A 24,996-nucleotide genomic window follows, 5' to 3' on the forward strand; every position below is an offset into this window, starting at 1 on the left:
TACAGTGTAAATAATTGTGAAAAAATATCAACCCTTGAATGAGTAGGTGTCCAAACTTGTGACTGGTACTGTATGCCTAGCTACTTGAAATTGGTCTTCCGACTTTCTGTCTCCTATTTATATGTTAAATATCAATATTGGCCATCAGTAGGCCTATTTTATTTAATCAAGTAGGCCAGTTGAGAACAAGTTCTCATTTACCACTGCGACCTGGCCAAGATAAAGCAAAGCAGTGTGACAAAGTTACACATCGGATAAACAAATGTACAGTCAACATAATAGAAAAGTCTATATACAGTGTGTGCAAATAGCGTGAAGTGGTAAGGCAATAAATCGGCCATAGTAGTAAAGTAATTACAATTTAGCAAAGTAACACTGGCATGATAGATGTGCAAATAGAAATACTGGTGCAAAAGAGCAAAATAGTAAAAAAGTAAATTACCAATCCAGGCACTAAGGTTTGAAAACAGAAGAACGCTGGCTTTAACAGATAGAAATTTCAAACAAATGTGTTTGGCAATTGTTCTGGCTTTAATACCAGCTGAAAATAGAGCCCCTAGAGTCCGTTTGCATTGAAAAGAGTTGGTTCTTACAAGAGGTGTTTGTCTATTATTTCAGTGTCTTTTTCCCAAGACACAATTATGGTTATGCTTTGTTATGCATTTTTTTGACAGCTGAAGGAGTCCTGCTAAATATTTATGTACTGTAGTGAATCAATTCTATGCAGCATTTGAATGAATCCTCAAGTAGAACCAACACAATATGGTCCTTACCTCAAGGACAGAATGTGTAAAATGAAGACTTATGCATAAATTAAATAATACAAATGTGCTTTAAATAAAACCTCAAATCTATTATATTTAACAGCATTCCTGATCGGGTAACACAACATGTGAGGGAAAGATGAACAGAGCAAAATACAGAGAGATCCTTGATGAAAACCTGCTCCAGAGCGCTCAGGACCTCAGACTGGGGCGAAGGTTCACCTTCCAACAGGACAACAACCCTAAGCGTACAGCCAAGACAACGCAGGAGTGACTTCACGACAAGTCTCTGAATGTCCTTGAGTGGCCCAGCCAGAGCCCGAAATTAAACCCCATTAAACATCTCTGGAGAGACCTGAAAATAGTTGTGCAGCAACGCTCCCCCTCCAACCTGACAGAGCTTGAGAGATTCTTTAGAGAAGAATGGGAGAAACTCCCCAAATACAGGTGTGCTAAGCTTGTAGCGTCATACCCAAGAAGACTCTAGGCTGTAATCGCTGCCAAAGGTGCTTCAACAAAGTACTGAGTAAAGGGTCTGAATACTTATGTCAATGGAATATTTCAGTTATTTATTTGTTATACATTTGGAAACATTTCTAAAAAACAGTTTTTGCTTTATCATTATAGAGTATTGTGTTCAGACTGATGAGGGGAAAAAAACTATTTAATCCATTTTAGAATAAAGCTGTAGCGTAACAAATGTGGAAAAAGTGAAGGGGTCTGAATACTTTCCGAATGCACTGTATATCATCAAATGATGCTATTTTGGCCTATAGCATTTGCAAAAGTCATCAACAGCAATTGACGTGAATCCAACATATCAATTATTAATTTGAAGTCAAACTAGAATTAAAGCCAGACTAATCAGTGCCATTGATGGACCTCTCCAAGTGGAAGAAAAATCTCATTTAAATGTTGATATTTGGTTGCATTGACAACCAAACACAATTCAAAATCACTTTTGAAACACAATAAATAGCATATTCACTTTTTGACAAGTTAACAAATGATATGTTGGAGTCATGTCTCCAACTCAACCAAATATAATAGTTAAAGAATGGGATTAAGCCAGTGGTCAGATGAAACTATCCAAGCACTAGATACATATCCATTAAATGTTTTGAGGTTACTGTAACTATACATTTTTTCTCATGTAGTATAAGACAAAGTGAAATGGTCCACCCACACAGACAGTGTGGTGAAGAAGGTGCAACAGCGCCTCTTCAACCTCAGGAGGCTGAAGAAATTTGGCTTGTCACCTAAAACCCTCACAAACTTTTACAGTTTTTAGAATCAAGAGCATCCTGTTGGGCTGTATCACTGCTTTGTTCGGCAACTGCACTGCCTGCAACCGCAGGTCTCTCCAGAGGGTGGTGTGGTCTGCCCAACACATCACCGGAGGAAAACTACCTGCCCTCCAGGACACCTACAGCACCCGATGTCACAGGAAGGCCAAAAAGATCATCAAGGACAACAACCACCTGAGCCACTGCCTGTCCACCCCGCTACCATCCAGAAGGCTATGTCAGTACAGGGGCATCAAATCTGGGACCGAGAGACTGAAAAACAGCTTCTATCTCAAGGCCATCAGACTGTTAAACAGCCATCACTAACACAGAGAGGCTGCTGCCTACATACAGACTTGAAATCAGTGTCCAGTTTAATAAATGGATCACTAGTCACTTTAATAATGCCACTTTAATAATGTTTACATATCTTACATTACTCATCAAATATGTATATACTGTATTTTATACCATCTATTGTATCTTGCCTATGCCGCTCTGTCATCGCTCATCCATATATTTATATAGTCTTATTCCTTCCTTTACTTAGATTTTTGTGTATTAGGTAGTTGTTGAGGAGTTGTTAGATTACATGTTAGACATTGCTGCACTGTCAGAACTAGAAGCACAAGCATTTCGCTACACCCGCAATACCATCTGCTAACCATGTGTATGTGACCAATACATTTGATTGGATTTGATTTGAATTGACCGGTTGGCGACCACTGGGGTAGGCTAATAGTTGCAGTCATAGGTGATAATATCTTTCTAGGAGCTGACCCATCAAACATTTGAATGTTAAAGTAAGATTTGAATGGAGAAAGCTGATCCGAGAGCCGCGCTAACTTTCTTTCGATCCTATCAGTTTCGACTGTAGGCCTGTGCCTCGACAACGCACTTAGCGAACGCGTATTTTGAGAAACGCATGTTACATCTTCGGGACGTTGTTGGAACAATGCATCATTAAAACTCATATGCCTAAATGACATTGCTATCGGGAAACCAGGCCCAGGTCATGTGGTTCAGATATTAGATGAAGAACAATGATAACACATTCATGCATCTGTTTTATAAATAAACAAAAAATGGGAATTAGGTTGTGCTTTTAGATGGTTGAAAGCATAGTGATAACACATTGGAAATTCAACAAATATAGATTGTAAACTCATTGATCAACATCTCAACGAAATATTACCCAATTATCAACGTTGAAACGACCTAGTGTGCCCAGTGTGGTGAGAGGGAGAGATGAAAGAGAGATGGGTGAGAAAGAAGCACAGCAGTTCTTTTGAAAGCATTTTGGTGTTATCTTTTTGTGCTGTGTTTGTCCATGTCTATTATTCTCTCTGCAGCCTGTTTTGTTCAGGTTGCCTAATTCAGCATCCCTGCCTCAAAGGCCTCGGCCCTGGCCTTCTGTCCCTCTAATCCCCCAAACAGCGTTCTGATTGGTCCATCCACATAGCCACAGCGGCCATTAAGGTCACCTGTGTTTTTACACTGCCCGTGACCCCGGCAACGTCCTACCTAGCAACCCCTTCCGTGGAACCCAAAGTATGCGTAAACTCAGACTATGCCACCACCACTGGTTGACATGTTGACAGTAGAACACCAGCTACCATGACTTCCAACCTGGCATGTCATCATGTTGCTATCGTGTCAACAGTAGAACACTACCTACTGAGCACACACTGGTTGAATCAACGTTGTTTCAACGTAATTGGTCAACGTATTGTGACGTGGAATCAACGTGGAAAATACATTGGATTTGAAAAAAATCATCAACCAGGACTACTTTCATCTCATTTTGACCAGCATTGATTCAACTAGTGTGTGCCCAGTGGTTAGCTACCATGACTACCATATCTACAGTAGAACACACACGGCTACCTTTCTGTCATCTCTTCTTCTCCATTTTCAGAATGTGAAGTAAGAAATGTCTACATCAACAGGTGGGCATTGGCGACACCATGACCATGTAGTTTCCCCAAAACGGAGAACATATAAAACTCATCCTTGTAAATGAAAAATGAAACCCACAAAATCTGTTTATCTGAGGTATCACTGTTTTTTCTGTTTCCCCCCACCTCTAAACAAACTGGCTAAGAACAGAACAGACAAATTGTTGAGTGATGTCCTGCTATATGGCTGATGTCATAACAAGTGATGTCGTGGTAAAAATAGGTGCTGATCGCCGTTATCAGTGAGTAAATTAACGCCCCGTGCACTTTCTATGCATTTTTCTGCAAAAGGTGAGAAAACGCTCGCACAAAATGAAAAAAAGTGCAAATACGGCGTTTACATGCGATTACCCTCCACTACACTACTGGTTATAACTCAGAAATGTCACGTCGCCCTCTTCTGATAGGTCTCTTCTGTGTCTGTCGAGCCTCCAGCCAGACGATTTGTTCTCCAGAAGAAGGGGAAGAGAGAGGGGATGAGGAGGGATGCCTGAGGAGGAGGAGGGAGGGAGAGATGGACAGAGGGGGGACATTCTGTGTTTGTGTGTCGGAGATGAAGTGATGTTGAGACGGATGAGTGGAAGGAGGGATGATCAGGACAGTTTCAGCTTCAGCCACCTCAGGTCATCTGATCTGTGAGGAAGAGAAGGGAAAGAGATACATTGCCTTCAAAAAGTATTCACATCCCTTGACTTTTTCCACATTTTGTGTTACAAGTTGGGATTAAAATATATATAATTGTCCATTTTTTTCTCAATAATCTATACAAAATACTCTGTAATGTCAAAGTGGATTAAAAAAAAAACAATGTAAAACATTTATTTAAAAAACTCTTAATTAGATACAGTACGTATTCAACCCCCTGAGTCAATACATGTTAGAATAACCTTTGCCAGCGATTACAGCTGTGAGTCTTTCTGGGTGAGTCTCAAAAAGCGTTGTACACCTGGATTGTACAATTTTTGCACATTTATTATTTTAAAAAATATTCAAGCTGTTGGTTGTTGATCATTGCTAGACAGGCATTTTCAAGTCTTGCCATAGATTTTCTAGCTGATTTAAGTCAAAACTGTAACTAAGCCCCTCAGGAACATTCCTTTTCATCTTGGTAAGCAAGTCCAGTGTATATTTGGCCTTGTGTTTTAGGTTAGTGTCCTGCTGAAAGATGTTTCCCAGTGTCTCTTGGAAAGCAGACTGAAACAGGTTTTCCAATAGGATTTTGCCTGAGCTATTTATAAAAAAAAAGAAATAAACTCTCTAGTCCTTGTGGATGACAAGCATAACTATAACATGATGCAGCCATTACTATGCTTGAAAATATGAAGAGTGGTACTCAATGATGGGTTGTGTTGGATTTGCCCATAACATAATGCTTTGTATTCAGGACATAAAGTTAATTTCATTTTTTGCAGTTTTACTTTACTTTTGTGCGTTTTTGCAAACAGGATGCATGTTTTGGGAGATTTGTATTCTGTACAGGCCTCCTTCTTTTCACTCTGTCAATTAGGTTAGTATTGTGGAGTAACTCCAATGTTGTTGGTCCTTCCTGAGTTTGCTCCTTTCACAGCCATTCCTCTCCGGCAACTGAGTTAGGAAGGACGCCTGTGTCTTTGTCGTGACTGGGTGTATTGATACACCATCCAAAGTGTAATGAATAACTTCACATGTTCAAAAGGATATTCAGTCTGCTTTAAAAAAACTTTTACCCATCTACCAATAGGTGCTCAGCTTTGAGGCATTGGAAAACCTCCCTGGCCTTTGTGGTTGAATCTGTGTTTGAAATTCACTGCTTGACTGAGGGACCTTACAGATAATTGTATGTGTGGGGTACAGAGATGAGGTAGTCATTCAAAAATCATGTTAAACACTAATATTGCACACAGAGTGAGTCCATGCAATTTATGTGACTTTTTAAACACATTTTTATTTGATTTCTAAAAACATAATTCCACTATGACATTATGGGGTATTGTGTGACACAAACTGTCAATGTAAACCATTTAAAATTCAGGCTGTAACACAACAAAATGTGGAAAAAGTCAAGGGGTGTGAATACTTTCTGAAGGCACTGTATTACAGTGTGTGTCCGTGTGTGCTTGTGTCTGTCTGTCTGCCTGGATAAAATAAAATAATGAGTTTACAGTGAGAGAGAGGGATGTGGGTAGCCACGTACTCAGCCTCTTTCTTAGTGATGGTGTTTCCTGCAGCGAACCTCTCGGCCACAGCCGAAACAGCTGGGTCATAGTTCAGACTGGCTGCTGCTATTACCTCATCATCCCTGCGGGGAGAAAAATAGTGGGGAGAAGAATAGTATTCATACTGTGGCAAAGAAGGGGGTCGAGTGATAAATGACAGCTATGTGAGAGCAGAACTAATAAACGGGCTCTGCCCGATCACTAAAATGGCCACCCCGATCAGAACTACATATCGCAAAATGGCCGGCTGCCAAAACTACAAGTCCCAGAAGCAAGGGGAACCCTCAGAAGGTGGAGCCAACCCACAGATAAAGGGTCAAGAAAAACCAGGAAGAGAGAGAGAGGGCTGGAAGGATCTATGAACCATAGAGACAGAGATAATAGAGATTGGCTGGATTTACCGTGTATGAGCTGGACTGTTTGGGCTTACCTGTTGGCGTTTGGACCTGGACCTACCGAGAACCCGATTTGTGTACCGAACCCTGCTATCCTTGACCTTGCCTACGGCCTTGGTGGACCAGGACGGAGAAACAAACACACAGGTACTGTCCTGTTTGAAAGAACTCTCATTCTGGGGTGATTTGGTGACAGTTTACCACTTAATTTGTGACAAACGCTCATAACCTTGAAGAGGTTTGCCACACGTGGTGGAGAATGCGGGTAATGGACTAACCATACCGCTGGTTAGGTAGGAAAAAATGTTCAGTTAGCACTCCAAAGGGGAGTGAGGTTTTTTTTGTGGTTTGTTTGGTTAGGACAGTTTCTCAGGAAAATGCGTATGGAGGGAGCCATACAGGCCCTGTTACAAGCGGCGGCCACCCAACAAGAGGCAGCTAGAGCTCAACAAATAGCTCATCAGGATGCAATGAGAATGTACCAGGACATGTTACAGGTCCAGCACCGGACCAACCAGCTGCTCAGAGAAGAGCAAGAGAGAAACACCCAGGAGTTAAGAGAAGGCCTAAAGGGGCTAGCGGGCCAAATTGGAACTCAATTACCAGCTGCAAATACCCAGAGGCAGGCCAATCATTTTCTTCAAAAAATGACAGCACAGGATGATGTGGAAGTATGTCTTACCACCTTCGAAAGGACTGCAGAGAGGGAGAAGTGGCCGAATTAAGAATGGGCAGGGCTTCTGGCACTATACCTGGCAGGGGACGCTCAAAAAGCGTATTTCGACCTGGAGTTGAAAGATGCACAGGATTACGATAAACTAAAGAGAGAGATTCTGACTAGACTGGGAGTGACCGATACTGTGAGGGCACACCGCTTCCACCAGTGGTCCTACCGACCTGGACAACCTCCCCGAACACAGATGTTCGACTTGATTCACCTGGCACGGAAATGGTTGCGACCGGAGGCCCGTTCCTCCGCAGAGATCGTCGAGACCATCGTACTCAACCAGTTTCAGCGAGGTCTACCCCAAGAAGTGCGACAATGGGTTGGCCAGAACGAGGTACTTTCCGCCGACCATCTCGTGGGCCTGGTTGAACGGTATTGTACGGCAGGAACAGCTGAGTAAGCACAGGAGGAAAGATTCCCATTCCCCAGGCCTGGGCGAACCAGTGGACAGGGTAAGACTGTCCCAACAGGTGGAGGGGGAAGAGAGCAGCGTGGGGCCATGAGCAAAGAATCAGAATCGGGCCGAGAAACTAAGGAAAAAAATGGAAACCGGGAGGTCTCCCCCCCGAACCCCTATTATCTGTTACAATTGTAATCGACCAGGACATATTGCAGCCTACTGCCCTATTGAAGAAGCAATGTAACCTCGGTGAAAAAGAAGATGATATGTGGTATGCATGTCCTGTTGTAACCACTCTACTTGAAAGATCAAGAAACAAACATATGTGCAGGGTGAAGGTTGAAGGGAAAGAAGTTGAAGCACTGCTGGATTACGGCAGTATGCTAACCCTGGTCGTTGCAAACATAGTGCCAACTCATAAACTGGATACAAGTCAGGATATCAGTGTTACGTGCATTCATGGGGATACCCATCTGTACCCCACAGCCTTAGTGAGCATACAAACAGAGGACGGTCTGCTGGATTATGAGATCGGCGTGGTCCCAAAGATGCCATATGATGTAATATTGGGTAGATACCTTTCTAACTTTGCAAAGTTAGGCCAAAAGAATGGCATATTTGAGAAGCCATCAACCCTGACCAAGCAAGAAGAAGTATGGGGTCTTCAACCAAAGCCAAGAAAAGAGGTCTCCCAGGGGCCAACCTCACAGGTGCTAGTAGGGGAGGATGAGGATGAAGTGGCAAACCTCATTGATAACGAACAGCCCGCTACTAGTGGGGCTGGGGTCGATCTGAAACCAGAGGATGACGATCTAGAACCAGCAGACCTGGCAGGGTCCTTGACTAATTTCGGGATGGCCCAAAACCAGGATCCAACCCTGCAGCAAGCCAGAGCAGACGTGCAGGTCATAGATGGTACTCCCATAAATGATGGGATGATGCCTAATAGTTTTCTCCACTTCATTATGAAAAAGGGTTTGGTGTACAGAGTCTCAGAAATAGGGGTTGATGTGGGTGAACAGTTGTTCCACCCGGTACCGGAGGAACAGTTCTGGATCTAGCTCATGGGCACATTCTGGGTGGACACCTTGATATCACTAAAACCCGAGACCGGATTGTAAGGAGGTTTTACTGGTCAGGAATTCAGGCTGAAGTGGCTCGGCATTGTGGAGAAGGCCCGGAGTGCCAGATAACAGCTCCCCGACCAGCTGTTAGAAGCCCGTTAGTGCCACTCCCCATAATCGAAACGCCATTTGAGAGGATAGCGATGGATATAGTGGGCCCACTACCCAAATCCGCCAGAGGGCACCAATACATTCTGGTCATTCTAGATTATGCCACTCGCTACCCTGAAGCCATTCCCCTTCAGACGATGGCTTCCAAAAATATTGCCAAGGAATTAGTGCTCTTGTTCACCAGGGTAGGGGTTCCAAAGGAGATCCTTACTGACCAGGGGACCCCCTTTATGTCCCGGACCTTTGTAAATTGTGGCAGGTGAAACAGGACATCGGTTTACCATCCTCAGACGGACTGGTTGAGAGATTCAACAGGACCCTGAAGTCAATGCTCAGGAAGGTAATCGATAAGGATGGGAAAACTGGGATTGCATGTTGCCGTATCTGATGTTTGCCATTAGAGAGGTTCCTCAAGCCTCGCTGGGGTTTTCTCCCTTTGAGCTGGTATATGGGAGGCACTCTCGGGGAATCTTAGACATCGCCCGGAAACCTGGGAGCACCAATCCACCCCGTATACTAGTGTCATAGAGCATGTCAAGGCAATGCAAGACAGGATAGCCACAGTCATGCCCATCGTCAGAGAGCACGAGACAAGCACAAGAGCACCAGCGGCACACTTATAACCGGCAGGCTACCCTGAGGGAATTTCAACCGGGAGATAAGGAGTTAGTGCTGATCCCCACGGTAGAGTGCAAACTACTAGCCACATGGAAAGGACCATATGAAGTACTGGAGAGAATAGGGGAAGTTAATTATCGGATCCGACAGCCAGGTCGACGGCCCCAGGAACAAATCTATTACATAAACCTGTTAAAAGCATGGAGAGAGAGAGAAACACTAATGGTCACATACCCCACTGACACTCAGGAGACAGCCGAAGTACATTTTTACCTACTCTGTCCCCAGCACCAATACAGGAAGTAAAGACCCTGATCCAGAAAAGCAGAGATGTGTTTTCAGAGGTACCCGGCCGAACTGAGGTTACGGCTCATGATATCGTTTCCCTACCAGGGAGAAAAGTGAGCATGAGCATATCGGGTACCCGAGGCTCGACACGCCGCGATTGGAGCAGAGACAGAGAAAATGTTGACAGCTGGAGTGATCGAGGAGTCACATAGTGAGTGGTCTAGCCCAATTGTGATGGTCTCCAAGCCCGATGGGTCTTTGCAGTTCTGTAACGACCTTCGGAAGGTAAATTAAATCTCCAAGTTTGATGCCTACCCCATGTAGACGAACTACTGGAGAAAATTGGTAAAGCTCGGTACATTACGACCCTGGACCTGACAAAAGGGTACTGGCAAATTCCTCTGACCCCCAGGGCAAAAGAAAAGACCGCCTTTGCAACCCCTGGCGGTTTGTTTCAATACACCGTCATACCATTCGGCTTACACGGGGCCCCAGCCACCTTTCAACAGCTCATGAACAAGGTCGTAAAACCGCACCAAGCATACGCCGCAGCTTATTTAGATGACGTGGGGATCTACAGCCCAGATTGGGAATCCCACTTACCCCGGGTACAGGCGATGTTAGACGCCCTTAGAAAGGCAGGGCTCACGCGAACACTGCCAAGTGTTATGTGGGGTTAGAGGAAACAGAGTATCTGGGATACACTGTGGGAAGAGGATTAATCAAACCACAACGTAAGAAGGTGGAGGCAATTAGAGAATGGCCGAAACCAGTAAATTAGAAGCAGGTTCGAGCCTTCCTCGGGCTGACCAGTTACTACCGGAAGTTCATCCCAAGTTATGCCACAGTGGCCACCCCACTCACCGACATGACTAGAGCCAGAGGGCCAAACATGGTCAAATGGGATGAAAGGGCCACAAAAGCATTTAGGACATTACAGGAGTGTCTCTGCTGTAATCCTGTGCTGGTGGTACCAGACTTTGAGAAAGAGTTTGTGGTTCAGACGGATGCTTCAGAGGTTGGCTTGGGATCAGTGCTATCCCAAGAGGTAGAAGGGGTGGAACACCCCATCCTGTTTTTAAGCAGGAAGCTGGAACCACGGGAAACCAACTACTCAGTCGTTGAGAAAGAGGCGTTGGCAGTAAAGTGGGCTCTAGAAAGCCTGAAATACTACCTGCTGGGGAACCACTTCACCCTCATCAGTGACCATGCCCCACTCACCTGGCTGCATAGGGCTAAAGAGAAAAACGCTCAGGTGATGCGGTGGTTTTGGAGTCTCCAACTGTTTCACTTTGACTTAAAACACAGAGCAGGGAAGGAAATGGGAAATGTAGATGGGTTATCCCGCATGCACGCATATTTTGCTGCAGTAGCCCGACCTAGGGGGTCGGATCTAGGGGGGGATATGTGTGGGAAAGAAGGGGGTCAAGTGATAAATGGCAGATATGTGAGAGCAGAACTAATAAACGGGCTCTGCCCGATCACTAAAATGGCCACCCCGATCAGAACTACAGGTCACAAAATGGCTGACTGCCAAAACTACAAGTCCCAGAAGCAAGGGGAACCCTCAGAAGGTGGAGCCGACCCACAGATAAACGGTCAAGAAAAACCAGGAGAGAGAGAGAGAGAGGGCTGGAAGGATCTATGAACCATAGAGAAAGAGACAATAGAGATTGGCTGGATTTACCGTGTATGAGCTGGACTGTTTTGGACTTACCTGTTGGCGTTTGGTCCTGGACCTACCGAGAACCCAATTTGTGTACCGAACCCTGCTATCCTTGACCTTGCCTACGGCTTGGGTGGACCAGGAAGGATAAACAAACACACAGGTACTGTCCTGTTCGAAAGAATTCTCATTCTGGGGTGATTTGGTGACAGTTTCCCACTTAATTTGTGACAAACGCTCATAACCTTAAAGAGGTTTGCCACAATACATACATGCACCAGGTTTTCTGCAAAATTTTGCGCCAGACAAGTGACCAGGGGAATATTTTTAATTTATCGGACAATAGAGAAATGTACTCGGTCATCCATATGCAGTGGGTGCTTAACATATTAGGCCACGCAGCCAGTGCCATCAATGGATAAATGAGCCACATTTACGTGTCCTCACAGACTATATAATATATTACAAAAACACTATTCCTTGTGTTTCGATGTGTAGCATATGCATTTGGGGCTCCCGAGTGGCGTAGCGGTCTAAGGCACTGCATCTCAGTGCAAAAGGCGTCCCTGGTTCGACTCCAGGTTGTATGACATGTGGCAGTCCTTGGGAGTCCCATAGGGCAGTGCACAATTGGCCCAGCAATGTCTGGGTTTGGCTGGGGTAGGCCGTCATTATAAATAAGATTTTTTTCTTAATAACTGACCTGCCTTGTTAAATAAAGGTAAAGAATATGCTTAACTTTATAGCCTATCATTTTATTGGTTTTTACTTTCCTAAAACAATGATTTAATTTATTTATACTTGTCAGGCTACTGCGTCGACTATACAGATATAAGTATACAGAAGGAAGCTAATTCCCAAAATTGTAATCAGAATCATTTTTATAAAGATAAGCATTATATTGTTAGTTTGTTTGAATAACTCTGGTAGGCCTAAAACATTCTACCTCACCTCAAGATCAATTGATGGAGCCAGTTGCTGTGTCGGAGCGCACTACCTTCATGTCATAGGCCTGCAGTATAGTACAGTCATGGCCAAACGTTTTTAGAATGACACAAATATTAATTTTCACAAAGTCTTCTGCCTCAGTGTCTTTAGATATTTTTGTCAGATGTTACTATGGAATACTGAAGTATAATTACAAGCATTTCATAAGTGTCAAAGGCTTTTATTGACAATTACATGAAGTTGATGCAAAGAGGCAATATTTGCAGTGTTGACCCTTCTTTTTCAAGACCTCTGCAATCTGCCCTGGCATGCTGTCAATTAACTTCTGGGCCACATCCTGACTGATGGCAGCCCATTCTTGCATAATCAATGCTTGGAGTTTGTCAGAATTTGTGGGGTTTTGTTTGCCTCTTGAGGATTGACTACAAGTTCTCAATGGGAATTGAGAAAAAATATTGATGTTTTGCCTTATAGCAAGGTGCTCCATCATGCTGGAAAAGGCATTGTTCGTCACCATTGTTCGTTCCTGGATGGTTGGAAGAGTTGCTCTCGGAACAATCGGAAAGGGGATTCAACCGAGAAAATTAGAGATTGTCTTCAGCAGTCCAATCTCTGTAGTTGCTTCTTTGCTGCCCTTCTTGACACCAGGCCATCTTCCAAAAGTCTTCGCCTCACTGTACGTGCAGATGCACTCACACCTGCCTGCTACCATTCCTGAGCAAGCTCTGTACTGGTGGCGCCCCAATCCCGCAGCTGAATCAACTTTAGGAGACAGTCCTGGCGCTTGCTGGACTTTCTTGGGCGCCCTGAAGCCTTCTTCACAACAATTGAACCGTTCTCCTTGAAGTTATTGATGATCAGATAAATTGTTGATTCAGGTGCAATCTTACTGGCAGCAATATCCTTGCCTGTAAAGCCTTTTTTGTGCAAAGCAATGATAACGGCATGTGTTTCCTTGCAGGTAACCATGGTTTACAGAGGAAGAACAATGATTCCAAGCACCACCCTCCTTCTGAAGCTTCCAGTCTGTTATTCGAACTCATGACAGAGTGATCTCCAGCATTGTCCTCGTCAACACTCACACCTGTGTTAACGAGAGAATCACTGACATGATGTCAGCTGGTCCTTTTGTGGCAGGACTGAAATGCAGTGGAAATGTTTTTGGGGGATTCAGTTCATTTGCATGGAAAAGGGGGACTTTGCAATTCATCTGATCACTCTTCACAACATTTTGGAGTATATGCAAATTGCCATCATACAAACTGAGGCAGCAGACTGTGAAAATTAATATTTGTGTCATTCTCAAAACTTTTGGCCATGACTCTAGGCTAAATGCCGCACCACACCAAAACTTCGCAAAAGTTTCTAAAATGTATTAGGGTAATATCAAAAGTAAGTGAAGCCGTTGTTTATAGGACAAATACGAGAAGGATATTATATTGCGGCAAACACAAACATTAATTTGGCCAAGGAAAATAGCTCAACCGAACTGGTTTAAACCTTAACAAAAGTTTAACAGGCTAATTTGCAGCAATTACCAAGAAACACTTGTGCCTATACCGTACCCCAAAATAACAGCAATAGGCTAATTATATTTATTTTACAACATGCCTATTTATTTTACAACATGCCTATTTATTTTACAACATGCCTATTTATTTTACAACATGCCTATTTATTTTACAACATGCCTACTTATAACCTATCTTAAATTAAATACAGAGTACACAATTAAAAAGACAGATCGAACTTAATTTAATTCAGACTGAAACAAAATACGTTTAGCATTTTTAAATAACTGGTTTAGATTAACTGGTTTAGATTAATAAATAGGCCTACAATAATAATAATAATAATAATAATAATAATAATAATAATAATAATGATTAAACAAATTATTATAAATACGAAAATAATAATACAAATGGCATCCTACCTGAATAGTGAGTTGCACAGTGGCCTGCATTTTCTTGTTCAACAGAGATGAATTTGCCTGCATCTTTACGTGCTCTAATATCATAGGCTAATTTAAACTAATAATTCAGCACCTGAGTAAGTGGAAACTCAAAACACATTAGCTCAGTAACACTACAGATAATACCCACAGCTAGGAGCCATGTATTAATCTAACGGGACATTTAATGTAGAAACAAAACCCAACTACTAGATCACTATCTCTACAGATAATACCCACAGCTATGAGCCATGTATTAATCTAACAAGCAAGCAGACACTTTCATTACAGGAATAATGAGGATAATGTACTTTACTGTTTGACCAAATCATGGTTTTAGCCTCCTAAAAAATAGGACGTTTTGAGTGATGTGAAGGAAGGTGCAGCTCCCACCGATGCGACCAATATTTTTTTTTACTCGCACAAGCCAAGTCAAAAGGTCGCAAAATGTGACTAAATGGTTGCAGTCTGGAGCTCTGCCTTGTAGGCTTTCCACTATAGGCTCTCTAACTGTTGATCTACTTCAATGAAAACAGCCTCCGTCTTTGCAATCAACAGTAGCATAGGCCAAAGGCCACCAATTACAGGCTAATGGAAACCCTGCCATGCATTCATGCACACACACACACATCTTGTGCTAAAGTATACACACACATACAAACACACACAGCCACAGACACGCATACAGACATCACATTCTCACACACACGTCCATTTGAACAATGCCGTTTTTTGTTGACTCACTTGATATAAAAGGCCAGGAACTTTTGTTCCTCCACTTTCCCTTTTACCACGATGTCAGTGTATCCTTCCCCATAGCCTGCAAAGGACACATATACACAAATGATTAGTGTGTGTTCAGGTGTGTTCAGGTGTGTGTAGTAGATAGGCTTACCTGTGTATCTGATGTTCTTCCCCAGTAGGACGGTCCAGTAGTAAGGGACAGAGTTGAGTTCAGTGGGTATATTCAGCATGTTCAGGGCTGCTACTCTCCCTACAACAACACCACACACACAGCAACAACATCAAAATCAATAGCAACTATATACAGTACCAGTCAAAAGTTTGGACACACCTACTCATTCAAGGGTTTTTCCTTATTTTCTACTATTTTCTACATTGTAGAATAATAGTAAAGAAATCAAAACTATGAAATAACACATATGGAATCATGTAGTAACCAAAAAAAGTGCTAAACAAATCAAAATATATATTTTAGATTCCCTTTGTCTTGATGACAGCTTTGCACATTCTTGGTATTCTCTCAACCAGCTTCACCTGGAATGCTTTTCCAAAAGTCTTGAAGGAGTTCCCACATATACTGAGCACTTGTTTGCCGCTTTTCATTCACTCCGCGGTCCAACTTGTCCGAAACCATCTCCGTTGGGTTGAGGTTGGTTGATTGTAGAGGCCAGGTCATCTGATAAAGCTCTTCTTTTTGGTCAAATTGCCCTCACACAGCCTGAAGTTGTGTTTGGTCATTGACCTATTGAAAAACAAGTGATAGTCTGACTAAATGCGAAACAGATGGGATGGTGCATCCAGGCAGAATGATGTGGTAGCCATGCTGGTTAAGTGTGCCTTGAATTAAAAATAAATCACTGACAGTGTCACCAGCAATGCACCGCCGCACCATCACACCTCCTCCTCCATGCTTCACGGTAGGAACCAAACGTGGAGATCACAAAAACACAGCGGTTGGAACCAAACATTTCTAATTTGGACTCATCAGACCAAAGGACGATTTCCACTGGTCTAATGTCCATTTCTCGTGTTTCTTGGCTCAAGCAAGTCTCTTCTTCTTATTGTGTCCTTTAGTAGTGGTTTCTTTGCAGCAATTCGATCATGAAGGCCTGTTTTCGCAGTCTCCCCTGACCAGTTGACGTTGAGATGTGTCTGTTACTTGAACTCTGTGAAGCATTTATTTGGAATGCAATATCTGAGGCTGGTAACTCTAATGATCTTATCCTCTGCAGCAGAGGTAACTCTGGGACTTCCTTTCCTGTAGTGGTCCTCATGAGAGCCAGTTTCATCATAGTGCTTGATGGTTTTTGTGACTGCACTTGAAGAAACTTTCAAAGTTCTTGAAATTTTCCAGATTGACTGACCTTCATGTCTTAAAGTAATGATGGACTGTCATTTGACTTTGCTTATTGGAGCTGTTCTTGCCATAATATGGACTTGGTATTTTATCAAATTGGGCTATCTTGTGTAAACCAACCTTACCTTGTCACAACACAACTGATTGGCTCAAACACACAAATGTACTTTTAAAGAGGCACACCTATTCATTGAAATGCATTCCAGATGACTACCTCATGAAGCTGGTTGAGAGAATGCCAAGATTGTGCAAAGCTGTGATCAAGGCAACAAGTGACTACTTTGAAGAATCTCAAATATAACATTTGTTTAAATATGGAATCATGTAGTAAATTTGTTACTACCCGATTCCATATGTGTTATTTCATAGTTTTGAAGTCTCCACTATTATTCTACAATGTAGAAAATAGTAAAAATAAAGAACGCTTCGGTCTGCAGGTAGTATAACTTTTCATTACATTTCATTACATTTAATTATAGTACAACGGTTTGATTTGTCTAATCTTAGCAATTTCTTCTTAGCTAGCTACATAGCCGTCTTTGTATCAAAGATAATTGCGTAATTATCGTATTTCGTCGTCCTAACGTAGTCTACACTGCTATCTGCCCAGCAGCTAGCCAGCTAGCAAACGTCCACCGTCTTCCGAATAGCAGCACTGTAAAAACTATTACACTCAACTGAACGACTTGATTAGTGTAGTGTTAGCTAGCTACATAGTTGTCTTTGCTGTCTTCGTATCCAAGATAATTGTGTAGTTTAGAGTGTGTAGTCTTAGAGTGATTATCTTAATTTACCGAGGTTAGCTAGCCAGCTATTTGTCGTCCTTAACGTAGGAGACACTGCTAGCTAGCCAACAGCTAGCCAACGTCTATCGAATAGAACTTCCTCACTCAACAACCCGGTCGCATTCGCTCCACAGGTAGTATTACATTTTCATTTCATTTCATTACAGTACAACGGTTTGATTTGTTTGATCGTAGCTAGCTACATAGCCGTCTTTGTATCAAAGATAATTGTGTAGTCTAGAGCGATTTTCTAGGTTAGCTAGCCAGCTATTGTTGTTCTTTTAACGCAACGTAACGTAATCAACACTGCTAGCTAGCCAGCTAGCCCCCGAATAGCACCACTGTAGAAACTATCACACTCAACGGAACGACTTGATTAGTGTAGTGCCAACAACGCAGCCACTGCCAGCTAGCCTACAAAGTCAACAACGCAGCCACTGCCAGCTAGCCTACTTCAGCAGTACTGTATCATTTTAATCATTTTAGTCAATAAGATTCTTGCTACGTAAGCTTAACTTTCTGAACATTCGAGACGTGTAGTCCACTTGTCATTCCAATCTCCTTTGCATTAGCGTAGCCTCTTCTGTAGCCTGTCAACTATGTGTCTGTCTATCCCTGTTCTCTCCTCTCTGCACAGACCATACAAACGCTCCACACCGCGTGGCCGCGGCCACCTAATCTGGTGGTCCCAGCGCGCACGACCCACGTGGAGTTCCAGGTCTCCGGTAGCCTCTGGAACTGCCGATCTGCGGCCAACAAGGCAGAGTTCATCTCAGCCTATGCCTCCCTCCAGTCCCTCGACTTCTTGGCACTGACGGAAACATGGATCACCACAGATAACACTGCTACTCCTACTGCTCTCTCCTCGTCCGCCCACGTGTTCTCGCACACCCGAGAGCTTCTGGTCAGCGGGGTGGTGGCACCGGGATCCTCATCTCTCCCAAGTGGTCATTCTCTCTTTCTCCCCTTACCCATCTGTCTATCGCCTCCTTTGAATTCCATGCTGTCACAGTTACCAGCCCTTTCAAGCTTAACATCCTTATCATTTATCGCCCTCCAGGTTCCCTCGGAGAGTTCATCAATGAGCTTGATGCCTTGATAAGCTCCTTTCCTGAGGACGGCTCACCTCTCACAGTTCTGGGCGACTTTAACCTCCCCACGTCTACCTTTGACTCATTCCTCTCTGCCTCCTTCTTTCCACTCCTCTCCTCTTTTGACCTCACCCTCTCACCTTCCCCCCTACTCACAAGGCAGGCAATACGCTCGACCTCATCTTTACTAGATGCTGTTCTTCCACTAACCTCACTGCAACTCCCCTCCAAGTCTCCGACCACTACCTTGTATCCTTTTCCCTCTCGCTCTCATCCAACACTTCCCACACTGCCCCTACTCGGATGGTATCGCGCCGTCCCAACCTTCGCTCTCTCTCCCCCGCTACTCTCTCCTCTTCCATCCTATCATCTATTCCCTCTGCTCAAACCTTCTCCAACCTATCTCCTGATTCTGCCTCCTCAACCCTCCTCTCCTCCCTTTCTGCATCCTTTGACTCTCTATGTCCCCTATCCTCCAGGCCGGCTCGATCCTCCCCTCCCGCTCCGTGGCTCGACGACTCATTGCGAGCTCACAGAACAGGGCTCCGGGCAGCCGAGCGGAAATGGAGGAAAACTCGCCTCCCTGCGGACCTGGCATCCTTTCACTCCCTCCTCTCTACATTTTCCTCTTCTGTCTCTGCTGCTAAAGCCACTTTCTACCACTCTAAATTCCAAGCATCTGCCTCTAACCCTAGGAAGCTCTTTGCCACCTTCTCCTCCCTCCTGAATCCTCCTCCCCCTCCCCCCTCCTCCCTCTCTGCAGATGACTTCGTCAACCATTTTGAAAAGAAGGTCGACGACATCCGATCCTCGTTGCTAAGTCAAACGACACCGCTGGTTCTGCTCACACTGCCCTACCCTGTGCTCTGACCTCTTTCTCCCCTCTCTCTCCAGATGAAATCTTGCGTCTTGTGACGGCCGGCCGCCCAACAACCTGCCCGCTTGACCCTATCCCCTCCTCTCTTCTCCAGACCATTTCCGGAGACCTTCTCCCTTACCTCACCTCGCTCATCAACTCATCCCTGACCGCTGGCTACGTCCCTTCCGTCTTCAAGAGAGCGAGAGTTGCACCCCTTCTGAAAAAACCTACACTCGATCCCTCCGATGTCAACAACTACAGACCAGTATCCCTTCTTTCTTTTCTCTCCAAAACTCTTGAACGTGCCGTCCTTGGCCAGCTCTCCCGCTATCTCTCTCAGAATGACCTTGATCCAAATCAGTCAGGTTTCAAGACTAGTCATTCAACTGAGACTGCTCTTCTCTGTATCACGGAGGCGCTCCGCACTGCTAAAGCTAACTCTCTCTCCTCTGCTCTCATCCTTCTAGACCTATCGGCTGCCTTCGATACTGTGAACCATCAGATCCTCCTCTCCACCCTCTCTGAGTTGGGCATCTCCCGGCGCGGCCCACGCTTGGATTGCGTCCTACCTGACAGGTCGCTCCTACCAGGTGGCGTGGCGAGAATCTGTCTCCTCACCACGCGCTCTCACCACTGGCGTCCCCAGGGCTCTGTTCTAGGCCCTCTCCTATTCTCGCTATACACCAAGTCACTTGGCTCTGTCATAACCTCACATGGTCTCTCCTATCATTGCTATGCAGACGACACACAATTAATCTTCTCCTTTCCCCCTTCTGATGACCAGGTGGCGAATCGCATCTCTGCATGTCTGGCAGACATATCAGTGTGGATGACGGATCACCACCTCAAGCTGAACCTCGGCAAGACGGAGCTGCTCTTCCTCCCGGGAAGGACTGCCCGTTCCATGATCTCGCCATCACGGTTGACAACTCCATTGTGTCCTCCTCCCAGAGCGCTAAGAACCTTGGCGTGATCCTGGACAACACCCTGTCGTTCTCAACTAACATCAAGGCGGTGGCCCGTTCCTGTAGGTTCATGCTCTACAACATCCGCAGAGTACGACCCTGCCTCACACAGGAAGCGGCGCAGGTCCTAATCCAGGCACTTGTCATCTCCCGTCTGGATTACTGCAACTCGCTGTTGGCTGGGCTCCCTGCCTGTGCCATTAAACCCCTACAACTCATCCAGAACGCCGCAGCCCGTCTGGTGTTCAACCTTCCCAAGTTCTCTCACGTCACCCCGCTCCTCCGCTCTCTCCACTGGCTTCCAGTTGAAGCTCGCATCCGCTACAAGACCATGGTGCTTGCCTACGGAGCTGTGAGGGGAACGGCACCTCAGTACCTCCAGGCTCTGATCAGGCCCTACACCCAAACAAGGGCACTGCGTTCATCCACCTCTGGCCTGCTCGCCTCCCTACCACTGAGGAAGTACAGTTCCCGCGCAGCCCAGTCAAAACTGTTCGCTGCTCTGGCCCCCCAATGGTGGAACAAACTCCCTCACGACGCCAGGACAGCGGAGTCAATCACCACCTTCCGGAGACACCTGAAACCCCACCTCTTTCAGGAATACCTAGGATAGGATAAAGTAATCCTTCTCACCCCCCTTACTAGATTTAGATGCACTATTGTAAAGTGGCTGTTCCACTGGATGTCTTAAGGTGAACGCACCAATTTGTAAGTCGCTCTGGATAAGAGCGTCTGCTAAATGACTTAAATGTAAATGTAAATGTAAAAACCCTTAAATGAGTAGGTGTGTCCAAACTTTTGACTGGTACTTTAAGTAAAAGCCCAGTAAAACTCACATTAGTCAAACCCTAGAGACCTTTGCACAAACAAGGTTTGCTTTTTAGATGTTTTGATCTGAAAGATTATTGAGGCCATATAACAGCAAAGGTCCAGACTGAATCACATCCGGCCGTGATTGGGAGTCCCATAGGACGGCGCACAATTGTCCCAGCGGCGTCTGGGTTTGGCCGGGGTAGGCCGTCATTGTAAATAAGAATTTGTTCCTAATTGACTTGCCTAGTGAAATTAAAAACAAAGGTAAAAGCCTGATGCATGTGTTCAAATTGGCCTGGGTGAGTTACCGTGTGCCTGTGCCATCTGCCAGTGTCCTATATTGACCCTCTGGTCTTTGGCCATTGTCAGGGGGAAGGTAGCCAGGTCTCCTCCACAGAACACTTCAAGAACATTGGTCCTCATGCACTGCAGGAGAGGAGAGGAACCACACACACTTAGTATAGTAACAAGTTGTGTAGTGGAGGGTGAGCGCATGTCAACACCTTTTGCAGAACAATGCATTGAAAATATAGGGAGCGTTACTTTACTAGAAAAGAAACTCTAGGAGCTCAGATGCAAAAATTGAATTACCAACGTTTCGACAGCCAAGCTGTCTTCATCAGGCTATAATCACAAACACTGCGGGGTGACTCGTTTATATAGTGTCAAAAGACACAGGTGTCTGTAATCGCGGCTCTCTTTTCTTTTCAAGTTTTCTACTCCGCTAGCCAGCACCTCGTCTTAATAGGTGTGCGTTTCTTTTTCTTCTAGAGCGTTACTTTACTAACCACGAATGGCCATGTTGGGGAGTCGTGAACTACTTATAGTTCAACTAGTAATTTAATTACATTTTGTAGTAGCTTGGTGGTAGCTGAACTAAATTCAAATCTCAGTAATTCATAACGTTTTGACATTTGGGTGAAGTATTTATTTATTTTTCAGCATCAGACCTGCCCTAATCTCATTTGATACTTTTATGTTTCATAGGCGAAAGTACACATTCTGTTAACATCTGATTCCAAAGTGATCTGTTCTTGCAATTTGTAGTCTATGACATTAGATTTAGATATGATAATTTAGTAGTTCGGATGTAGTGAACTACTTTTTCTAACTAACCTTAGTTAAGTAAACTATATTCTTCTTGAGGGTAGCTTTAGTGTAGCTTACCTTGTTCCAGTGTGTAGTTTAGTAAACTATATTTTCAGAGTAGCTTCCCCAACACTGGTGAATGGTGATCAGCGTTTGTCTCCACTACATCACTGATAGTTACACTCTATAAAGAAACTCTGGGGAAGAATCTTAATTGCATATTCCTCACGATCTCTCTCCACACCACCTCACCACCTCAACTGGTCCCCCCAACTGGTTTTGAGAAGGAGGCAAGGAAAGAGGACGCGAGGAGTATGCAATTGAGATTCTCCCTATAAACACTGTCATACAGCCTACATAGAGCTAGCCCAAAGGTCGACAGATGGTGATGTTGAGTTATTTCATCTTACCTTCGAAGGGAATGTGTGCAGCTGGCTAATCACTCGTATTCCTGTGGACCGGTTTCTATATTCAGGCTGCAAAGGCGTCGGTTTCCTCCTTAACTCAATTGAATTCATTTTTAAAAAACTGGGAAAATATGCATACTTTCTTTATGAAGCACCATGGCTAATGCTAGTCACGGACCATCAGACCAGAGGAGAAAAAAAATAGACTGCTGCAACCTGATTGGCTGAACACGCTATGCAACATTGTCACGCCCTGACCTTAGAGAGCCTTTTAATGTCTTTGCTTTGGTCAGGGTGTGATTTGGGGTGGCGATTCTATGTTTTGTTTTTCTATGGTTTTGTATTTCTATGTTTTGGCCGGGTATGGTTCTCAATCAGGGACAGCTGTTTATCTTGTCTCTGATTGGGAACCATACTTAGGTAGCCCTTTCCCCTCCTTTCTTTGTGGGAAGTTGACTTTGTTTATGGCACATAGCCTTTAGCTTCATAGTTTGTTTGGTAGTGTTTATTGTTTTGTTGGACGTCTTTTCTAATAAGGACAATATGTACGCTCACCACACTGCGCCTTGGTCCTCTTCAATCAACAGCCGTGACAAACATTTGGGATTAGCCACTCTAGAATGGTGGTGGAAAATGTTGCTTCATAAAGAAAGTATGCATATTTTCCCTCGCCATTAAATGTAGTTAAGGAGGAAACAGACGCCTTTACAGCCTGAATGGAGAATTTTTGTTTTTGTACGAACTGGTCCACGGGAGATACGAGTGTATAGCCGGCTGCATACCTTCCCTCAATATTGCTATCAGCCAGGCCTTTAGGCTAACATAGAACCTACATACCATCAAAAGAGTAAAGCTTTATTTACTCCTAACCCCCCACAAATAAAGCTACAACAAATGCCACAAATTAGATGTCAACATTCTTACTATTAACAAAGCAACCCTTGGTTTGATTCAGTAGGACAACAACATGCTTTATTCAGCCATCCGATTGGAGCTCACCTTGTCCACTATGACTGAGCTCTTAGAGTCCATCGCTATGGGAGTACCCTGCAGGAACTCTGAGTTAGGGATCACACCTGGAGGGAGGGAGATACAGGAAAGGAGATGGAGAGAGGAAAGTATGAGATGTACAAAGAAAATAAAGTCTTTATAGTTCAGATTTGCCATACAGTAGTAGGTCTTTATGAGGTTGTGTAGTATACTAAATTTAAAGTGTAATAATTGTCCTGTGTTGTACATACCTATGCCAACTATTAAAACATCAGCAGGAATGACTGTCCCACTCTTCAGCACAACCTCTTTTACCTGCACAGAGACAAACACATTCTATTCTCATTGAATAACCCAACACAGCTATACAACTATAATGGGATTGTCTTCATGTTGCCAGGACATGGACACAGCTAGGTCTCTCTACAGTACCTTTCCGTTCTCTCCGCGGACCTCTGACACATTGTCATTCATATAAAACGCCACATCCTTCTCTGCAAGCATCTGTCAACACAACACAAGGAGGGGATGAGAGGGGAGAGGGGTGAGGAGGCAGAAAGGATGATGACTTCTAAGCAGTTTTAAATGCAGCTTAGTTATACATTGAAAGCTAACCACTAGGCTACCACTACAGGGTAGCCTAGTGATTAGAGCGTTTGGACTAGTAACCGAAAGGTTGCAAGTTCGAATATCGAGCTGACAAGGTACAAAATCTGTCGTTCTGCCCCTGAACAGGCAGTTAACCCAGTGTTCCTAGGCCGTCATTGAAAATAAGAATCTGTTCTTAATTGACTTGCCTAGTAAAATAAAGGTTAAATTGTTTTAAAAATAAATAAAAGGAGGGTTCGGAGCACCCTCTCCTGTCTCTCACCATCATGGTGACCTTGCCAATCTCAGGGCCCAAGGTCTTCTGGTAGGGTAGCTCACTGCTGCCAATCACTGTGATGCTGGAGGCCTTGTCTGTCATATAGGATGCCACCTCCATGCCTAAACACAACACACAGCCAGGGAAATACACAGATCAGGGCTATTCGTAGTGTAGTGCACTACTTTTGGCCAGAGTCCCACAAAGACAGAGGTCTGGACAAAAGTAGTGCACTACTATTGTCGGGGCATAAAGTGTCAATTTGAGACTGAATGAGACAATGTACCAACGAAGGATGTCCCCACGATCACGATATGACAGCCCATACAGGCAACATGTATCTGCCTTGCATCCTCTGGTGTCTCCAGCATCTTTACATTCTCCAGGTCTTTACCTGGACACTCCAGACCCTTCGCTCTACACAACATAATTAGAATGGATCAGAACACAGAATTAGAATAAGTAGAATGGACATTCCTATTCCCATTCTCTAACTACTGCTGTGTTCTGGGGTGGGTGGAATTGTGACCCTTTTGGGGTTACTGTTCTGTGTGTGTGTGTGTGTGTGTGTGAGTGAGTGAGTGTGTGTGTGTGAGT

At 44.2% G+C, this 24,996-nt stretch overlaps 1 protein-coding gene across 1 annotated transcript in view; it reads right to left on the bottom strand.

Annotated features, from left to right (window-relative positions):
* Positions 1-1,303: 1,303 nt before the first annotated feature.
* The window catches only part of aifm5 (apoptosis inducing factor mitochondria associated 5), a 28,272-nt gene continuing 4,579 nt past the window's right edge, over positions 1,304-24,996 (bottom strand). Inside the window, exons 10-19 of the mRNA XM_029668744.2 lie at positions 24,686-24,816; positions 24,406-24,521; positions 23,967-24,038; positions 23,786-23,849; positions 23,544-23,620; positions 21,357-21,474; positions 15,330-15,428; positions 15,179-15,254; positions 6,182-6,286; positions 1,304-4,641 (exon numbers count right to left, since the gene is read on the bottom strand). Of these exons, the coding sequence (XP_029524604.1) occupies positions 4,602-4,641; positions 6,182-6,286; positions 15,179-15,254; positions 15,330-15,428; positions 21,357-21,474; positions 23,544-23,620; positions 23,786-23,849; positions 23,967-24,038; positions 24,406-24,521; positions 24,686-24,816 (898 nt within the window). The 3' untranslated portion in view covers positions 1,304-4,601. The remainder of the gene's footprint in view (positions 4,642-6,181; positions 6,287-15,178; positions 15,255-15,329; positions 15,429-21,356; positions 21,475-23,543; positions 23,621-23,785; positions 23,850-23,966; positions 24,039-24,405; positions 24,522-24,685; positions 24,817-24,996) is intronic.

Source organism: Oncorhynchus nerka, linkage group LG9a (genome assembly GCF_034236695.1).
Source record: "Oncorhynchus nerka isolate Pitt River linkage group LG9a, Oner_Uvic_2.0, whole genome shotgun sequence".
Lineage (NCBI taxonomy): Eukaryota > Metazoa > Chordata > Actinopteri > Salmoniformes > Salmonidae > Oncorhynchus > Oncorhynchus nerka.